This window comes from Gigantopelta aegis, chromosome 6, assembly GCF_016097555.1.
Source record: "Gigantopelta aegis isolate Gae_Host chromosome 6, Gae_host_genome, whole genome shotgun sequence".
In the NCBI taxonomy this organism is placed as follows: Eukaryota; Metazoa; Mollusca; class Gastropoda; order Neomphalida; family Peltospiridae; genus Gigantopelta; species Gigantopelta aegis.
Genome location: NC_054704.1, coordinates 63321337 through 63341026, shown reverse-complemented (window position 1 = coordinate 63341026; position 19690 = coordinate 63321337). Strand labels below are relative to the sequence as shown.

The 19690-nt window shown below is 37.7% G+C and overlaps 1 protein-coding gene across 1 annotated transcript in view; it reads right to left on the bottom strand.

The window, feature by feature from the left end:
- Positions 1-19190, bottom strand: part of LOC121374664 (cholecystokinin receptor type A-like) — a 94085-nt gene extending 74895 nt beyond the window's left edge. The window contains exon 1 of the mRNA XM_041501774.1: positions 18725-19190. Within this exon, the coding sequence (XP_041357708.1) occupies positions 18725-19061 (337 nt within the window). The 5' untranslated portion in view covers positions 19062-19190. The remainder of the gene's footprint in view (positions 1-18724) is intronic.
- Positions 19191-19690: the final 500 nt, after the last annotated feature.

The following is a 19690-nucleotide window of genomic DNA, read 5'->3' as shown; positions in this document are numbered from 1 at the left end:
TCTCTCGGCAGTCTTGACGTCATCACAGGAAATTGAGTGACCCTCAATTTGGACCGGTCTCTCTGGAACTATCGGCAGTCTGTCAAAATAACCTTTTAGCAAATTGATGTGACTATACCTACTTTTCCTAACCCTATCAGGAGTGTTTATCACATACCCTGTCTCATTAACCCGTTTGTGCACAACATAGGGCCCGACATACCTGTTCTGCACAGAACCCCGTTTAATGGGAAGGTACAGCAGCACCTTATCCCCTGGTTTAAATTCCCGACTCTTAGTCTTCCTACCAAACACTGATTTTATTTTCCTCTGAGCATGGCTCAGTTGCTTCCTAGCCTTCCTATCCGTAACTCTCTTATTCATTAATATTCCCTTGTCCACAGTTAACAAGTTAGTGCGAGCTGCCAAGAAATTTGGATCAGCCCCCTGCTCTAGTACTAACTCTTGTCTATTACAAGGTAAGTTACCCCTATCAAACACAACTGGTTCAATTCCCCTCTGCGGGAGATCAACAGGTTCCACCACATTTAATTCCTCAGTTGACTTATCTACCATTTTACTGATAACCTCGTCCACTCCAATTTCATGGCTCACACACGTATCAGACAAATCACAAATATCCTCTGCGTCTTGTGCTAACCTACTGGCCATAGCCCTAGTCTTTACACACGCAGGATATCTAATCTCATCAAACTCACTCTCTTCTACTGGTAAAGGGCTGTCTTTAATTAACAATTGGTCACATTTCGGCTGACAACACTGACTAGTCAAATCATTACCCAACAAAACTCCTATGTTTTCAACAGGCAAGTCCTTCACAACACCCATAATGACTGGTCCCGTCACAAACTTCGAACACAAGAAAACCTTATGTAACCTGACAACCATATTTTCTCCAGTAACCGAGGTTAAAGCCGAACTACGTCCAGTATCTGAATTCTCAATACCAGCTAAAAACTCTTGCGTGATCAGGCTCTGACTACACCCGGTATCTCTATAGATTGATATTGCCTTAGGACTCAATTCTTGTTTCACATCACAAACCATACCAGTGGACACATACGGGTTTACTTTCTCTGCCATGGGACTAACCATTAACTCTCTCGCTAACGGAGCTGACCTCATTAAACCGACCACTTGCGCATTATCGCGTTTCCTTTTAAAACAGTCCCCGATAAGATGGTTATCCTTTTTACAGTAACTGCAATGTGGACGAAAAGTTCGTGCATTGGCTGATAATGCAGGTCTATCCTTACTTTGCCCACCAGGTGCATTCCTTGCCTGACTAGCTGACCAACTAGATGACTCTCCCCGATAGTTATTTTCCCGGGAAAAACCTGGCTGAAATTTTTTCTTATCACCCTGTTGTAAAGAGCTACCCGGTACTGCCTGAGCTTTGTGTATTAACACGTAATCATCTGCCACTATGCCTGCCTCCTCTATCTTTTTGACATCACGATCCTCTAAATGAATACGTAAGCTAACTGGTAATCCATTTTTAATGTCCTGTAAGATCAACAACTCCCGTAACTCGGTATATGACTCTACCTGATGAGAAATCACCCATTTATCAAACATCCCTGCCTTCTTAGCCACAAACTCACTATAAGACTGACCCTGCGTTTTTCTCAACTCGCTATACCGTAAACGATAATCCTCAGGTCGTAATTCATACGCCCTCAACACCGCAGCCTTAATTAGGTCGTACTGACTTGCTCGCTCATCACTCATTGAATTATAAGCTACACTAGCCTTCCCCTTAAACTTAGACACGGCTAACAATGTCCACTTAGACTGCGGCCAATTTAGCTGCTTAGCGGCCCGTTCAAAAAGTTGGAAGAACATATCTACCTCCTGGTCATCAAATACAGGCACTGATCTATACGCCTCCGACATGTTAAACCCATTTCCTACTTCTCGTCTGACTTCTTCAGTATTCAACTTTAACTCATGTTTCACCCTTAATTTTGCTAACTGGAATTCTCTATCTCTATCCCTCTCTTCTCTTTCTCTCTCTATCCCTCTCTCTATCTCTCTCTCTCTCTCTCTCTCTCTCTCTCTCTCTCTCTCTCTCTATCTAATGCACGTTCTTCTCTTTGGTACTCAAGTTTTTTAAAAGCTAATTGTTGTTCCACACTTAACTCATTTATCTCTATCTCTGGAACAATCTCACTGTCTTCCATAACAGGCCTATCACCAAAAACTTCCTGGATAATAATTGTCTTTATATCACCTAAGGTTTTAGCTGATGTTAAATCAATTTCTCGCTCACCCGCGATTTCAACTAACTCGGCCTTACGTGCTCGCTTAATCTCCACTACAATGAGCGTAGGCCTATCCAGCAAATTCTTATCCATGTTTAGATATAACGCACTTATTATTAATTAATTTTCTAGTGAACAACGTTGCTACTTCTGGTAATTTGTAAAAATAATTTTTAAAGCCCCCATTTACAATACTTTTTTTAAATATGCATGTCCCGTTTCAGATCCGGGACAGGCGCCCCAATTTTCTACTCCTGTCACGGGGATTCTATAATACCCGTATCTGAATAAAACACGATTATCCAAATATCTCTCCTAACTGTATATCTATTAGATCTCTCTGTAACAGGCGGTATATACCCGCTGTGGCTCGTCTCTAGGTATATCAGAGATACGATCTATACAAGTATATATTATTATAGCACGTTTAGTTCACTAGAAAACACAACAAAACACAATACACTTTGGAATCTGTATTAACCTACGCTGACAAATATACAGCCGCAGTAGTTAATTAATAACAACAATAATAACAACCCAGAACTGATCACTTAATTAGTTAATCTCTAGGTGTCTAGTTTACACAAAATGCGAATCACTTCACCGTGACACAACACCCACACGTGTGATAACTGAGAAACGCTTCTAGGAGAAGTTAATTAATAAAGGAATTACAACACTATTCCTAACTGGTTAATTTTTAATTAACCCTTAACTACTCATTCGGTAAGCTTGTAACACAGAATTAATACTGGTACCTATCACAATAAAGACAATAACCTACAGTTTACCTAGGTCTTCTAGGATGACTGGCTAAGCTTTATATTACCAAATACTCGTATAATGTTAGAACAAAAAGTCTACGATTTACTTCGTCAGATGACCGAAGATACTGTCTAAAGAATATTGGTATAATACAGTATTAAAATATTTAAAAGTCACATCGATCACATCAAGGTTATACAACAGAGCAGAAATAAAATATTTACCAAAGTCCAAACGGACAACGTTCCCGGGAAGCCTTCCTTGTTCTGTCCTTTTTGCTTCTCTCATAACTCTCAAATTCTAGCTATTTATTATAAAAATCAGAATATCGCCTGGGGGTACAAGGCGGTCCTCCCCCTATCATCTGATATTCCACCTGTCCCAGAGACGCATTTTTCTCTTTGATCGCCAGACTTACTAACGCCATCGTCGCCAAATCACGGTTGTAAAAACCGCACTCGCAGAGGTATTACGTAACTACTGGCCACATGGCTCCGCACCTGGGCTGGGTGTGTATTAGACGACCATCGCGCAGAAGTATTACGTAACAAGTTGCCCACCTAGCTAAGTGCATTTGGAACTGCACACGGCCTTCTAAAACAATTAATAACGCCACAGGCGAAAAGAAATTAAGAGCATGTACCGTCACAGTATGTATGTATGTATGTATGCATGCATCTATATAATATGCGTCGTGGTTAGGTCATCGGTCTACAGGCTGGTAGGTACTGGGTTCGGATCCCAATCGAGGCATCGGATTTTTAATCCAGATACCGACTCCAAACCCTGAGTGTGTGCTCCGCAAGGCTCAATGGGTAGGTGTAAACCACTTGCACCGACCAGTGATCCATAACTGGTTCAACAAAGGCCATGGTTTGTGCTATCCTGCCTGTGGAAAGCGCAAATAAAAGATCCCTTGCTGCCTGTCGTAAAAGAGTAGCCTTTGTGGCGACAGCGGGTTTCCTCTAAAAAAAAAACACAGTGTCAGAATGACCATATGTTTGACGTCCAATAGCCGATGATAAGATAAAAAATCAATGTGCTCTAGTGGCGTCGTTAAATAAAACAAACTTTACTATATAATATGCAATAAATAATACTCTATGCTTAATGTATATTTGGCTTACAGCATTAGTTCCCATTGCCACTTTGCGCGATAGCAACCCAATAGTAAACGAGGTTTTATATAGCGTTATATTAAGCGAATTTCGAGATTGGATTATTTGGTGAATATATTCTAAAAATTGTTCCCACGAGTAGTATTTCAAAGGTCATAGCAAAATACTCCAAGAGGTAGATCGCTTTAATCAATTTTTACTATATGATATCTAATAAGTCTATGAATATTTTATAGTAACGTGTTGTTATCTAGAGATCACCAAATAATAATCTAATCAATGTGGTTAAAAAGAAACACATTTAGCCCATGTGTTGCCCAAAATGGTTATTTGCCATGGGAATACCAATTGTATTGTAATCGATATGATTAGTATGTAAAAGGTCATGAACATTTTCATTTAAAACGTGTTGCTGATTCCAAAAATACCTAGCAGTCTTCAAACAAAATTGCATTTTGGCCACTTTATGACCAAATTTGGCCATAATCAGCTAATTATACGGACGGTCTAGTTCTGTATCTAATACACTTCTGAGCATTTTACAGTACAATTTTGTGGTCAAGGTATGGCCTAAGAATAACAATCTCATCAATGCGGCCAACGTTTGGCCACATTTGACCAAACCTAGGCAGCTATTTTTCATAAGAATAGTAATGGAATATGAAGCCAAATACAGACAAAACTACAAAATGGCATTTTGTGGTTTTCAAAATTAATTTTCAACCAAAATATTGTGCAAAGAGTACACAGAAAAACGATATGAAATGCATACTCATCAGCATGCACTACCATCATGCTTACCACCACTATTCTGTTCAATGGTATGAGACAACACAGTTAGCATCTGACTGCTGGTAAACCAGTGGTAAAAAAGACAGTGCATTAGCTTTTAAAACAAATTCTAGCCATGATCTGTGTTTGTTGTCAAATGCTCTCTATTGGATGAAAAGAAACATGATTCGTTCTTAATAGTATGAAGAACATTGCTTTACGACGGCCTATATATTGGCAATCGTCAAGCCAGCTTCTCAACTAGAGGACACTATACAAGTAAAATATAAAATGCCTTTGGACTTTCCGTTATATGTTCCACCTCTGTTAGCTGTTGGGTACCTCCTTGACAGGTCAGGAACAGCCCTTAAAGGGACATTCCTGAGTTTGCTGCACTGTAAGATGTTTTCGACTAATAAAATATTTCTACGATTAAACTTGCATATTAAATATATTTTCTTGTTTAGAATATCAGTGTCTGTATATTCAATGTGTTTCTGGTCGTCGTAATATTTGCAAGAAGCGCAATTTGGATTTTGTCTTCAAATAATATCGTACGTACGAAAAATATATATTTTAGGAAATAAAATGAAATTTAACCTAGTACAAATATTAGAACGATCAAAAACACGTTTAATATACAGCCACTAATATTTTATGCAGAAACATATTTAATATGAAATTTCAATCGTTTAAAAAGTCTCTGTTAGTCGATAACATCTTAAAAATTGCATCAAACTCAAGAATGTCCCTTTAATGCCGTTCTGTCAGACAAACACTAAAACCAGGCACAATTTTGCTGCTATGTGCAGGGCTATATATCTCACTAATTTGAGCACAACAGGATCTTCAGTGCAGTAATAATAGCTGGTAAAAAGTTATACATACATGTACATTCAGAAATGCATTTCAAGTTATTTTAATCCAATTACAGTTTAACATTCCATTGATTTTGAGGTGGAATGTGTTTCGGTTGGCTTGTTTGTACATCATTTGGGCTTGCTTATTTTGGCCTTATTTACTTTGGACATACCCTTCATCGACTCAGCTTTGGTGTAATCTAAAGCCCTGTATGTGTGTCGAACATATGAAATTGCCCTTGCTACTAGAAGAGACAAATGATAGCTATGCGTATGTGCATATCCCATGGATACTGTCCAAACATGACTATCACCAAAGTGGATGAAATATTTTGAATATTTAGCATCAATGATGAACTATGAAGATTTCTATAATAATATCAGTGCTGAAAAACATGGCATTAATGCACAGCTTTGGGGGAACGAAATTGATATAAGTGGTCTTTTTCATTAAGAGGGTTTTATTAACAAAATATGTAGATATTTTTCAAGCTTTATACTTGGTGAAATTATTGATATTTTGTTTACTTCAAACGACTACAGTCATGCACGCATTGTGTGCTTGTACTGTCTCAAACATTTTAATCTGGATGTCACCAATGTTGTTATTGGTCAACTCTTGTGGCCAAAACCAATGTATAGGAAACTTAAATATACCTTTTCTGTTACAGTTATGAGATTGACAAAAAGTTTAAGTAATCATTATATGTGAAAAGGCTTAAAAACAAATATTAAATTCACAAGGGTAGACGCATTATGTCCTAAACAATTCAGATGTCCTAAAATGGTTTATTATTATTATGATTTATTAATACGTGCAATCCGGTACCCATTGTAGCACAAATACAGTTATATTTGGGGTTTTCTTCAAGATCTGCGTCTTCTCTATAAAACAGCTGTATTGGGATATGTAGAACGCAATGGGGAACCTGAGTATGTAGTGTCACATCTAGTGGCTAATGCTCACCAGATGTACTATCTCAGTGTGTTGTCAAAATACCAGAACATAATGCTGTTGATATTATAGTCATCCTTATGTATTATCTAAAGTTCAGTATGTGGATGGACGTCGGATATTTATCATGTTATTACAATAGAAAACTATAGGTAGCTTGGTCCAGTTGTCTGCAATGTTTTGCCAGATTTTGATGATGTGACATGATGTGACTACATGACACGTTCTTCATTCCTCGGAAAGAAAAAGGTGAACAACTCAGCAGTTTTGGAGATGTAACGTGTTCACGTCTAGCTTTTGTGAACGAGACCAGGTTTTAAAAAAATCCTACATAAATACAAATCAATTTATCCAGTGAGGCACATTTCCAACATGCAACATCGTGCAGATGTAAGTGCAATTATGTGGCACATCTAAGTGGTCTACAAGAGGACATTCAGCCCACATATCATGGTTAGAAAGAGACTAATGGAGTTTTTCTACCACCAGCGTTTACTGACAGCCAGATATAAATTGTTTGATAACATGGAACCTGAATATGTTGCAGTTAGAGATGATGATGATGATGGTGGTGGTGATAATGATGATGATGATAATGATGATGATGATGATAGCAGTACTGATGTTGATTCAAACATTGAAGATAATACTAATGATGACAGTTCTGATAATGCAACTAAAACCAGTTGGTTCAACATGTTTTACTTTAAAATATAAGATTTGGTTACTGAAGTTAGTTTGAATAATCTATACACAGATTGTTGGTTAGCATTTTACACTCATAGTCATAAAATGTCAGATTGTAATTTTTATTAGTATTTGGCCTTATAAATGAGGGTTTTTTTAAATGAGTTTTACTACTATTCATATATAGTACAATATAATTAATATCCCTATGGGAAATAGTCCATTTTGGGCTACACATGGGCCAAATGTGGCCAACAATTGGCCACATTGATGAGATTGTTATTCTTTGGCGAGCTTTAGACAACAGAATATTACTATATAATATTCAGAGGCTTATTATATATCATACTGTAACGCCAGACCAATCATATAACAAATATATGATTTTGGTTATTTTTGACTAAAAATGGCCAAAATTACAATTGTGTCGTAAGTAGGGTTAATAAGACTGCTAGTTTTGGAATCAGCACTACGTTTTACATAAAGTAGGCTTGTCAAACATTCCTTACTTAGAATATTTATTAAAGTCATCTTCCTCTTAGACTATATGGATACGGCAAAAACAAACGTCGGTCTGTGGTCAGACCAAAGTTATAGAATTGAGACAGCTTTTTTCATGGATTGCATAGGAAAGATGGGTATATATTTTTTTTTTTTGACGTCGTCCTCGTCTGTCTTGGTCCATCCTCAATGGCCATGGTAACCCCTCCCTTGCCTTGGTACCCTATATATTTTTCTTTACATTTTCCATAAAGCCAAGGCAGTTTTATTACTTCGACTTTGGGACAAATATGTTTTAAAACAAGCCATGCTACTCATTCAGAACAACAGGACCAGAGGGAAATTAATGAATACTAAAGGTCCAAGCCAGCATATAGACCATTTTGGCAAGAAAAGTCTGGCAAAAATCGACGTCATACTGAGGGAAATAAAAAAAAGTTAACGCGCGAGGGTCAAACTCGACGCGCGCGCGCTGACCAGAGACCAGAAATTTATTTTTTTGGCCTTATCAATAAATAAAAAAGCTTTTTTCTTTCTCTAGCCTTGTTAGGGTTAAGATTACTGTTATATAGAAGAAAAGATTGAGTTTTTTTTCTTTCAAAAGCGCACTAATTTCTAATTTTAGTTCTGGGTGTGTTCATAAATAGAACATTGACAACTCCCCACTGCGCGCTGTGTGACTGTTTGAATGATACACCGCCGTCAGTCAGGCAGACCTTTCATTACTCCGTGTTTCCAGCTGACTTCCGGAAATGAACTCGTAATTGATACAGAGATGCGTTCCACTAAAGCAAATGTTGACTCTTTCCTTTATACGAGACGGGACCGAGAAATACTAATGTAAGGAGGTAACGCAACCCTCGCCGTTACTCAATATACATGGACGTCATGAAATCTGGCATTCCAGAATTGTGGAAACTTGGTATAGAGTTTCCAAACGCCTTCGAATCAGTGACGTATCTATTAATAGTCATTTCTTAAGAGCATTCTTGTAACCCACGGGTTAGTCTGAGGATTACGTAACAGAATCATATCCACGAAATGTGTTTTGCAAATTCTCTTTATGCTTGAATCCCATATTTCTAAAGCAGTATTTTGTTGCTAGTCGAATTACACGAATATTCTCAAAAGTCATAGAATTATAACGACACTGTTTTACAGCTCACACAGTACAAAGATTGTACCCACAGTAAATGGGTACAAATCTTTACAACTCACATTAGCAGTATCAAAAAGAAAAAAAACCCACGGCTCATAAAAGCAGTAATATAATATTATATAAGAACAATCCGACTTACGACTCACATAAACAGTACTACAGAGAAAATCATTTATAACGGTAATTAAATGGCGTTGAAAGAATAACCGTTTATAACCAACAGAATTAAAAGAATAACTTTTATATATATATATATATATAAATTGCAGTTTAAACAGTATTATGATAATAAACATTTATAACATGCAGTATATACCTTTTTCATTTCATTTCAACTTATTTTCGTACTTATATCCAAGCACGCTGTCCTGGGCACACATCTCAGCTATCTGGGCTGTCTGTCCATGACAGTGGGTTACTTGTTAGTGAGAGAGAAGAGGGTGTAGTGGTCTTACACCTACCCACTGAGTCGTTAAAACTCGCTCTGGGCTACGAAACCTGTACCTACCAGCCTTTTGTCCGATGGCTTCACCACGACATCACCAAGGCCGGTTCTATACCTTTTACAACTTGATTGAGGCTTAAATGTGTTAATTGGACTTCCATTTGTGTAGAAAATCTGGTTGGCCAGGTAGTTATGGTCAAATGCCATGCGAATCGATGCAGTAAAATGAATGAATGAATGAATGAATGAATGAATGTGTAACGACACCACAGCACAAATATACATCGGCTACTGTCAAATAATAATGGTAAACAAAATGCATGAATTTGATGATCAACATCAATATAAAATTAAAAACAGTCTAAAGATTTGTGCAAAGTATAAATATCACAAGTATATTAAAATTTCGAGTATATGAATATCACAGATAACTATATCAGAATTTGGAATAAAATTCAACGTGTAAAAAATTCTAAATAAATTGTGGGTGAAATCGAAATCATGATTCCATCAAATTTTGTCTTCCAAATATATATTTCCGCGTCTGCTCAAAACGATTACACTCCACTAAAATACGATGAAACGTCGGCGTACACTGACAGTGTTCACACTGCTGTGGAGGATCCTGCTGCAGAATAAATGAATGAAGGAAGGAAATGTTTTATTTAACGACGCACTCATCACATTTTATTTACGGTTATATGGCGTCAGACATATTGTTAAGGACCACACAGATTGTGAGAGGAATCTTCCGATTAGCAGCAAGGGATCTTTTATTTGTGCTTCCCACAGGCAGGATAGCACAAACTATGGCCTTTGTTGAACCAGTTATGGAGCACTGGCTGGAATGAGAAATAGCCTAATGGGTTCGTCAACGGGGATCGATTCTAGACCGACCGCGCATCAAGCAAACGCTTTACCACTGGGCTACGTCCCGCCCCCAGAATAAATGAATGCGTCAAGTATGTGTTACCGATTCCAGCACGACACAAGCCTATTTGATTCTTCCTGCACCGCCCATAGGAGGACTGCCACTCTCACAGGACTGGTCATGGACAGATTGAAAAAGATCGTTGCACCAATATTTAATGTATACGGTTATGTGCACAGAAAAAGACAGAAACCGTAAATATGCATGGGCATGAATGGTGATTAACTATGGAGCTGGAATCACATTGATTGGATTCTCAGAAGTAATTTATTCATGTCATCTCGGTAAATACCCAGTAGATACAGAATATGTAAAAGAAACCCACCCAAAAAAACCTATCAATGTCAAGTTTAAACTCCGTTGGGACGGACAAGTTATCTAGGCGCCTTTTCGGCTGTAATACAATTCAGGTAGTGCTTAATTAATTTTCATTCATTTCATTTCAACTTATTTTCGTGCTTATATCCAATTAAGGTTCAAGCACGCTGTCCTAGGCACACATCTCTCTGGGCTGTCTGTCCAGGACAGTGGGTTAGTTGTTAGTTGGTTAGTGGTTAGTGAGAGAGAAGAGGGTGTAGTGGCCTTACACCTACCCACTGAGCCCTTAAGAACTCGCTCTGGGTTGGAGCCGGTACCAGGCTGCGAACCCTGTACCTACCAGCCTATAGTCCGATGGCTTAACCACTGCGCCACCGAGGCAAGTAATTTTCAGGGCTTCGTTTTACAAAGGATGTTAGCAGTAAGATACATTTAAGTCCATAAGGTAGTTATGCACTTAAGGCGATATTAGCACAAAGATCGCTTTGTGGAACGGGGTCCAGGTGTAAACAGAAATTAAATAATGTAGTAACAAAACTAAGCATAACGATTCTTCATTAAACACATCTAAACTAAAAGATAGTGATATCCATAATGATTACAGAATTAATACAAACATAGTTTTCACATACAAACATGGTATCACTACTTGATATAATCATAAAGACGTTAAACTTAAATGTACAGACTCCCCAATGAAGATTTTACTAAAAGTTTTCAATTACCAGGGTTGTATATCCTTCATTTCTTTATGATTCTATGTTAAATATGCTTGGGTGCATCCAGTAACCCAAGCATTCTCTTGTAGCAGGACAAAACATTATTTCTGTTCACATAGTGTTCTCCTTCACACGTCCCCCTCTCACGTCACAAATCTGTATTCCAATTCCCGCCAAAGCACCCTATTATGGGAAGGGTCTATACAACAAAACAATTCTGGAGTGGCATGACGTCATCACACCTTCACGTGTCCTCAACATCAATATAAAATACAAGAAAAAAAAAGTATTCTGGCACTTAAGTCTTTATGGTAAATGTAACATAAAGTAATTTGATCAACAAAAGTGCCGATATTTATAATCTTATAGGTTTCACTTTTACCGATTACCTCCCTTTCTTTAAACTGGCACTTCTTATGTTATTTCCCCTGTCTATAAACATTATCCTAATAAGGAAAACCTTTTTATGACTTTATTAAAGGGACATTCCTGAGTTTGCTGCATTGTAAGATGTTTCCGACTAATAAAATATTTCTACGATTAAAGTTACGTATTAAATATATTTTCTTGTTTAGAATATCATTGTTTGTATATTCAATGCGTTTCTGGTCGTCTTAATATTTGTAAGAAGTCCAGACTGGATTTTGTTTTCAAATAATTTCGTATGTACGAAAAAATATATTTTAGGAAATAAAATGAAAATTAACCTAGTACATATATTAGAACGATCAGAAACACATTTAATATACAGCCACTAATATTCTAAACAAGATAATATATTTAATATGTAAATTTAATCGTAGAAACATTTTATTATTTGATAACATCTTTAAAATTGCAGCAAACTCAGGAATGTCCCTTTAATTATGAACAGAGGGCAGGACGTAGCCTAATGTTGAAGCACTCGTCTGATGTGCGGTCGGTCTAGGATTGATTCCCATGGGTGGGTCCACTGGACTATTTCTCAATCTAGCCAGTGCACCCCAACTGGTATATCAAACTCAAAGGCCGTGTTACATCTGTGGGATGGTGCATATAAGATATCCCTTGTTACTAATGAAAAATGTAGCGGGTTTCCGCCCTAAGACTATATGTCAATATTACCACATTTTGACATCAAATAGCCGATGATTAATAAATCGATGTGCTCCAGTGGTTTCGTGGAACAAAACCATCTTTTGTTAAGTATAATGATGTTTGTACGGATGTCCTTGTATAACTCGCATGTCCTTGCACCAATATCACATCCTTATGTTCTGCATTAACACTACCGGTATATTTGACTTTCTACTTTGCGCCGACGACACAACTTAATCTGCGACAGTAAAATCAGCATTAAGTTTGAGGAATGATCTAGACCTCGAGTTGAGTCAATATCAACTTCTTTATTGGACAGTTTATCTATGATAATGTGTACGCGCTAAATCAAGTACTCCGTGAAATGGATATTACACCGGTTATTGACAATTAAAATATGCATTAAATCAGAGACACGGTTCATAATTGATGAAATGTCTGTTGATGTTATATTTGATTGGATGTGTTTATAAAAAAAAAAACATGTCCCCGTTTCACGAAGCGATCTTAGGTCAGTTAGGTCAGGTCAAGTCACAGGGTTTTACGTGCACATTCAGAACAAGCTGTTGTAGCGCATGTCTGTCCTGGGCGCCGAGGCTCCTCGGTCCAGACCAGGTGCGATCTTAGCTCTAAGGTCACCTTAAGTACATAACTACCTTAAGGCGATCTTAGCGCTAAGATCGCATAGTGGAACGGGGCCCTGATGTGACCATATTAATTTTGTGGTGATCAGATGAACGGCAGAATGGGACGGAGTGTAGGTCAGTGGTAGAGCGCTCGCCTGAGGTGTGGTGGGTTGGAGGATCGATCGACCTCGATTAACTCATATTTATTCCCATCCAAGCCAGTGCCTTACGACTTGTATATTAAGGGGAAATCGTATTATTTTATCGAAATTTAAAAGTCATTACACTCTACTGACATATTATTATTATTATTTCACATATTATAAAGATATTCTTATATTACTGGAATGTACAAAACAAATTGAAAGTCATAGGTCACCGGACAAATGTTTTTGAATAGATGTATTAATCAATATGATGTTTCTGTTTTTTTCCGTGTCTAGTCAAATCATTCATACTTTATACTCATTAATCATATGAAATTTAACTTTTTTATAATGCAACAGAAAGAAAAAAAATTATATTGCTCAAAATAAAATCCAGAAGACACACAAGTACATATCTTCCGTATTAAAACGGAGTTTTAAATACACTGGAACAAAAGAAAAAAGTGACCTGTTTAAACATTTACTGACTTTTTTATTTTACAATATGAATACAGGTATCTAAAAATCATTACACCTTTTTAATTTTCGCATAGATAGTAATGATGGGTGAGTACATCAGTATGAGATATTAAAAATATACAGTCAGAACTTAAAATACCCATAAATAAAAAGTTCACCAAAAATCGTTGGAGCACTTTTGCTTTGAAAATAGCTTCTCTGGAGTGATTTTGATAGCATTTTATTTAATTTCACACAACAAAATTATTTTCTTCTTCTCTTTTTCCCCAAACTGTTTTCCTTTCGCACTAGGTTGAGACAAATACAAATTATACATGAAAAACAGGTCTTGAAAACTACAAGCAGACTATGGCTAAAGCCTAAATAGACAGACGGTATTTTCTTACGTCACTGTGTTTGTTTTAGTGGTTGACCTATCCTTATATAGCTGATGTGCACGCGAAGTACATTGGTTTTAACCTTAATTGGATATAAGGACGAAAATAAATTTTGAATTAAAATGTAGACATTTGCTTGGTATCATTGAGAGTGAAATGCTTTAGCTGTAGTAGGTTTTTCGATTTATTTTTACTGTGCACTTGTTAAAGGGACATTCCCGAGTTTGCGGCATTGTAAGATGTTTCCGACTAATAAAATATTTCTACGATTAAACTTACATATTAAATATATTTTCTTGTTCAGAATATCAGTGTCTATATATTCAATGTGTTTCTGGTCGTCTTAATATTTGTAAAAAGCCCAAACTGGATTTTGTCTTCAAATAATTTCGTACGTACGAAAAAATATACTTTAGGAAATAAAATGAAATTTAACCTAGTACAAATATACAGCCACTAATATTTTATGCACAAAAATATATTTGATATGTAATTACAATCGTAAAAAGGTCTTTGTTAGTCGATAACATCTTAAAAATTGCAGCAAACTCAGAATTGTCCCTTTTGAAAAATCGTATCTTGTGGTATTTGTAATTCCTTGCCCCTAAAAATGCCAGGTTACACCCAAACATTTGCGATCCTAAGTGGCATGGGCGATGAGATATTGGTACTAAGAGGAATTTAGATGGCGTCCATCTTGGACATTCAAACTGACCGCCATAATATATCTTGGGCAAGTGGTTCCTAGTAAAAGGTGAACATTAAGGCAATGTAGATGAAATTTAACCTAGTACAAATATTAGAACGATTAGAAACACGTTTAATATACAGCCACTAATATTTTATGCAAAAAAATATATTTGATATGTAATTACAGTCGTCAAAAAGTCTTTGTTAGTCGATAACATCTTTAAAATTGCAGCAAACTCAGGAATGTCCCTTTAATGGTTAGCAATTGATCTATAGGTCAGAATTGATTTAACTGATGTTCGTGCTTGTATCCGATTCAATCACGCTATTCCTTGCACACATGATGGTGACATCTGAGCTATCTGGGTTGTCTGTCCAGGGCAGAGGTTTTATTTTATTAGTGGTTAGTGAGCCATTAAAAGTCAATCTGAGGTGAAACTGCTGGTGGAGTGCAAATCCAGTGTTTATCAGCCTTAAATTTAAAGCCGGTAGCTGGCTGAGCCAATAGGACACTCAGGATTGTCATGATTAAAATGTGATTATTATCAACACACAGTCACCGCTGGCCCGTAACCAGGGGGTGGGTGGGTGGTGGTGGTGGAGTTTAAAGCCGATGGCTGAGTCAATAGGGCACCCAGGATTGTCACCCATTGGGTTATTTCTCGTTCCAGCCAGTGCTCCACAACTGGTGTAACAAAGGCCGTGGTATGTACTATCCTGTCAGTAGAAAAGATTAGTCCATGAAGTGGCGACAGCGGGTTTCCTCTCTCTATACCCGTGTAGTCCTTAACCATGTGTCTGACGCCATATAACCGTAAATAAAATGTGTTGAGTGCGTCATTAAATAAAACATTTCTTTCCTTCCTTCCCAGGATTGTCAGAATCAAAATGTGATTATTATCAACGATCACCCTTTATGATCTGAACATGATACGGTTGCCTTCATTTCTGCATACGTATTACAGGTGGCATAAAATATTAGTAACACAACCTATTCCAATACCCTATCTCACTACTCATCAAATTATTACCTACGCATGGTATAGTAGGAAGTAGTTATTCCAACTCGAGCTATAAAAATTATCAAGAATATTGCATATCAAAAGAAGCTACACCCCTGCCCCTAGCCCGAGTACTCTGACTGTAAGAGAGCTAGACGGACATTTGGACATAAATACACTCTTATTACAGTCAGAGACCAAGCTATGTATTTTTTTGGCAATTGCCGACAACCAAAAAGTTGTCAAAGATTTCCGCTCTAATACCACAACAATCCTATGTTTGACGTCAAATACATTTACATCAACCATTTTCGAGTTACTTGATTAAAAACAATTCTGATATTAATCACTAATACACACACTACAGAAAGAAACCCGACAGCACCCACATTCAGCTAAGCTTCGGCAAACTCCGGACAGCAAAATTCTAAGTTCGCCGACCTATATCGTGACGTTGCGTCACATGATCGCTCACTCAGCCATTCCGTCTTCCAGTGGCCGTCTCAAAACGACAAATGTCCGTCTAGCTCTCCTACAGTCAAGAGTACTCGGGCTACCCTGCCCCCACCATTTAAAAAACCCTGAAACAAATCTTTAATTTTATAGTACAAGCTAGACTCTTCTATATCTCAGTTGTTTTGGGTTTTTGTTGCAGATATATTATAGCAATATAGCCATATTTAATGTATGCAGTGACTTTCCAACACCTACATCAATGTACATTTTTTATATGTTGTCTATGATGGCTTGGGAATAAATTACAACAAAAATAAATGCTGTTCCAATTTTTTTCTAGCTTAGGCCTTTTTTTAACCTTAGATTGATTGGACTAATACACTCGTATTTCGTTTTAAAATACTGAACTGAATTGAATATTGTATTGTTGTACTCTGTTTTAAACATTTCTGTATAGATTGATGTATTTACTAGCTCGTAACTTCCATTTACAACAGTTACTGTAGCAAATACAATCTTTAATAAATTAAGTTTGCAAATCGTACTTGTTGTATAGTAATCTAAACATAATATAATGTTCAGTTTAATACTTGTAGAATGCGCGGTTTTGTTTTTATTTGTCACTAATGGACGGGAAGTAATTCAGTGGTATGGCGCTCGTCTGAAGTGCCATTCCAACCACGACTGGGTACATCGCATGGATGAATGTTTAACGACACCCAAGCAAACAAATTGAGATCGGCTATTGGGTGTCAAACGCAGGCCGTGCTATACACTCTCCGGTCTGTGGGAAACTGCATATATATATATCTAAGTTAAGATCTAAGTTAGCATTTCAAACAAACAAACAGCTAAAATGGGAAATCCCTCCAGGACAGAAGTCACGAGCACGGTTAGAGATCGCGTCCACGAGAACATGATTGAACCATTAGTCAAACATTAGATTAGATCAGACGCCGAAAGAACGGACGGAAATTCAAAATTGAAAGATGTTGTTATTTCACATGCAACAACGTCAATACAGCCAAGGCAGATTGACTTTGGGTGGGTAAAGGACTGAGAATAAATTTCAGGACTTTCTAGACTAAGACAATCGTATAACGTGTTACTCTGTGGTAGCTCTACCCATCAACAATTTCATATGTTGAATAATATGTTGCACTGGAAATGGAATCATGGCTGCTACCTGGATGTATGGCATGGTTATCAGTTATTTATTTATTTTTATTTATTATTATTATTACTATTATTATTAGAATTAGTTTTATTTTTATTTATTATTATTTTATTTTGGGGGGGGGGGCGGGGGGGGGGGGGGGGGGGGTAAAATAGCCACTCCTTGCTGCTAAAGAAAAATAGTAGCTGGTTTCATTCATAAACAATAAATTAACATTGGTTTTTCACAGGTAGCTGAGGTATATGGCTAAGACATATGAACAATAATTGGAAATAAGTACGACAATAATTGGGCAAAACTGCTTAAATTAGTAAAAACAAACAAAACAACTTAAATTAAAAAGGTACAACTGAAAAACACTTTCAAAATAAGCTTAATATATTATACAGGTTTATTATACCAGGAATATATCAGTTACCAAATTAGTTTGACGGAAGAAAAAGAAGGTATAAATCATTTTGCTTAAAATTGGTTAGACTGGAACATGTAGTCTATTGTTCTCCACAGTGATCTTAATATAGCATGCATGTGTAGTGTGTGTGTGTGTGTGTGTGTGTGTGTGTGTGTGTGTGTGTGTGTGTGTGCGCGTGCGTGCGCGTGTGTATACCTCGTGTAAAATACGGTTGGTATCATAAACCATTGTCAACCGATTACTTGTCAGTGAGCGCACCAGTCTAAGTCGGGAGTGCGGGGAAATTACAACGCAACCGTCGAGTTGGCAACACTCAGTCGTGAGAGTTGACAATCTAAGCCTAGCATAACTCTCTAAACGAAATGTTTCACAAGCCAAATACCACATACACTACTCAACTGATCTGCTCGGGTGTTGCTAAATAAACATTCTCCTCTCTTTGGACACACCCACCGGGGAATCTCGGAGGTTGTGCCCAAGACAGTCGTGCTTGAACCTTCGGTGGATGTAAGCACGAGTCAAATGGGTTGATTGATTGAACAAACATTACTTTTTTGGGGGGGCCCACTGAACGACAGAATGAATGAATCTATGAATGAATGTTTAACGACAACCCAGCACTTGAACGACTACGATATGCAGTAACAACGCTAACCCTTATAACAGATAGCTGCAGCAACTGCAACGCTATCCGCAGTAACCACATTTAGCGTTGCAGTCTCTGCTGCTATCTGTTATATTACAGGGTTAGCGTCGTCACTGCAGATCGCTGTCGCTCACCACGCTTACCTTGGAGGTATCTGATCATGACGCACATGACGGCGCCGAAGATGAAGTTCTGTAGGAGGACGGGGACGAGGGTGAAGGGCATGCAGAAGACGGCGAGGAGGAGGTCGCTGATGGCGAGGTTCAGGAGGAACACGTTGGTCACGGTGCGCATCCTCTTGTTCTGGATGAGGGTCACGATGATGAGGATGTTGCCCGTCACCGACAGCAGGAAGATGATGCTGTAGAGCGCGATCTGTATCTCCGCGCTCAGCTGCAGCACCGAGTACCGCGTCACATGGTCCACAGCGTCGCTGACGTTATCGTAGAAGGACGCATTGGAATCATTGAAGTAGTACATCACAGAAAGAATCCCAAGTTTGAACTTTTTTCCCCCTTTTTTTTTTCTTATTTTTTTTTTTTTTTTTTTTTCTTTTTGGTCAAAGGAAAACTAAGATAAAATTCCAGTCCATATTCAGATAACCGCACTCGTGAGAATTAACTAAACTTTATGCCAAAAAAAAAATCAGCACGTCTGCTTTCGTCGCTAGGTCACACTTGATTGGTTGACTGCCCGGTGTCGTTTACCAGAGGACACTAGGAAGTAGACAAATCGATCCGCGTGAGCGCGATTCCTCAACGTAGTGCCGTCGCAGTGAGAAACGATTCGATCATTTTATAGGCAGGACTACCTTTCTTTCCAATGACGTTTCATCAAATGAGAGCACGCAAGCTCGCTGAAACCTTCCTGCAAGTTATGCTCACGAATTGACAGCAATTTTAGGTTTTTACGTCAACTTAAATCAGCAAAAGGGTTTGAATAATTTTGTTTGCGATGTTTTCTGTAATGGAATGAAAATGGTAAAACGTGTTTTAAATAGTGCACTATTGAATTTGTCATGCTTTAAATGACAGAACGAAATCCTGCATGAGGTTGAAGGGAGAGTTGAATGTACTAACATTTTTTTCACTCGAAGAGTCCTCATTCAG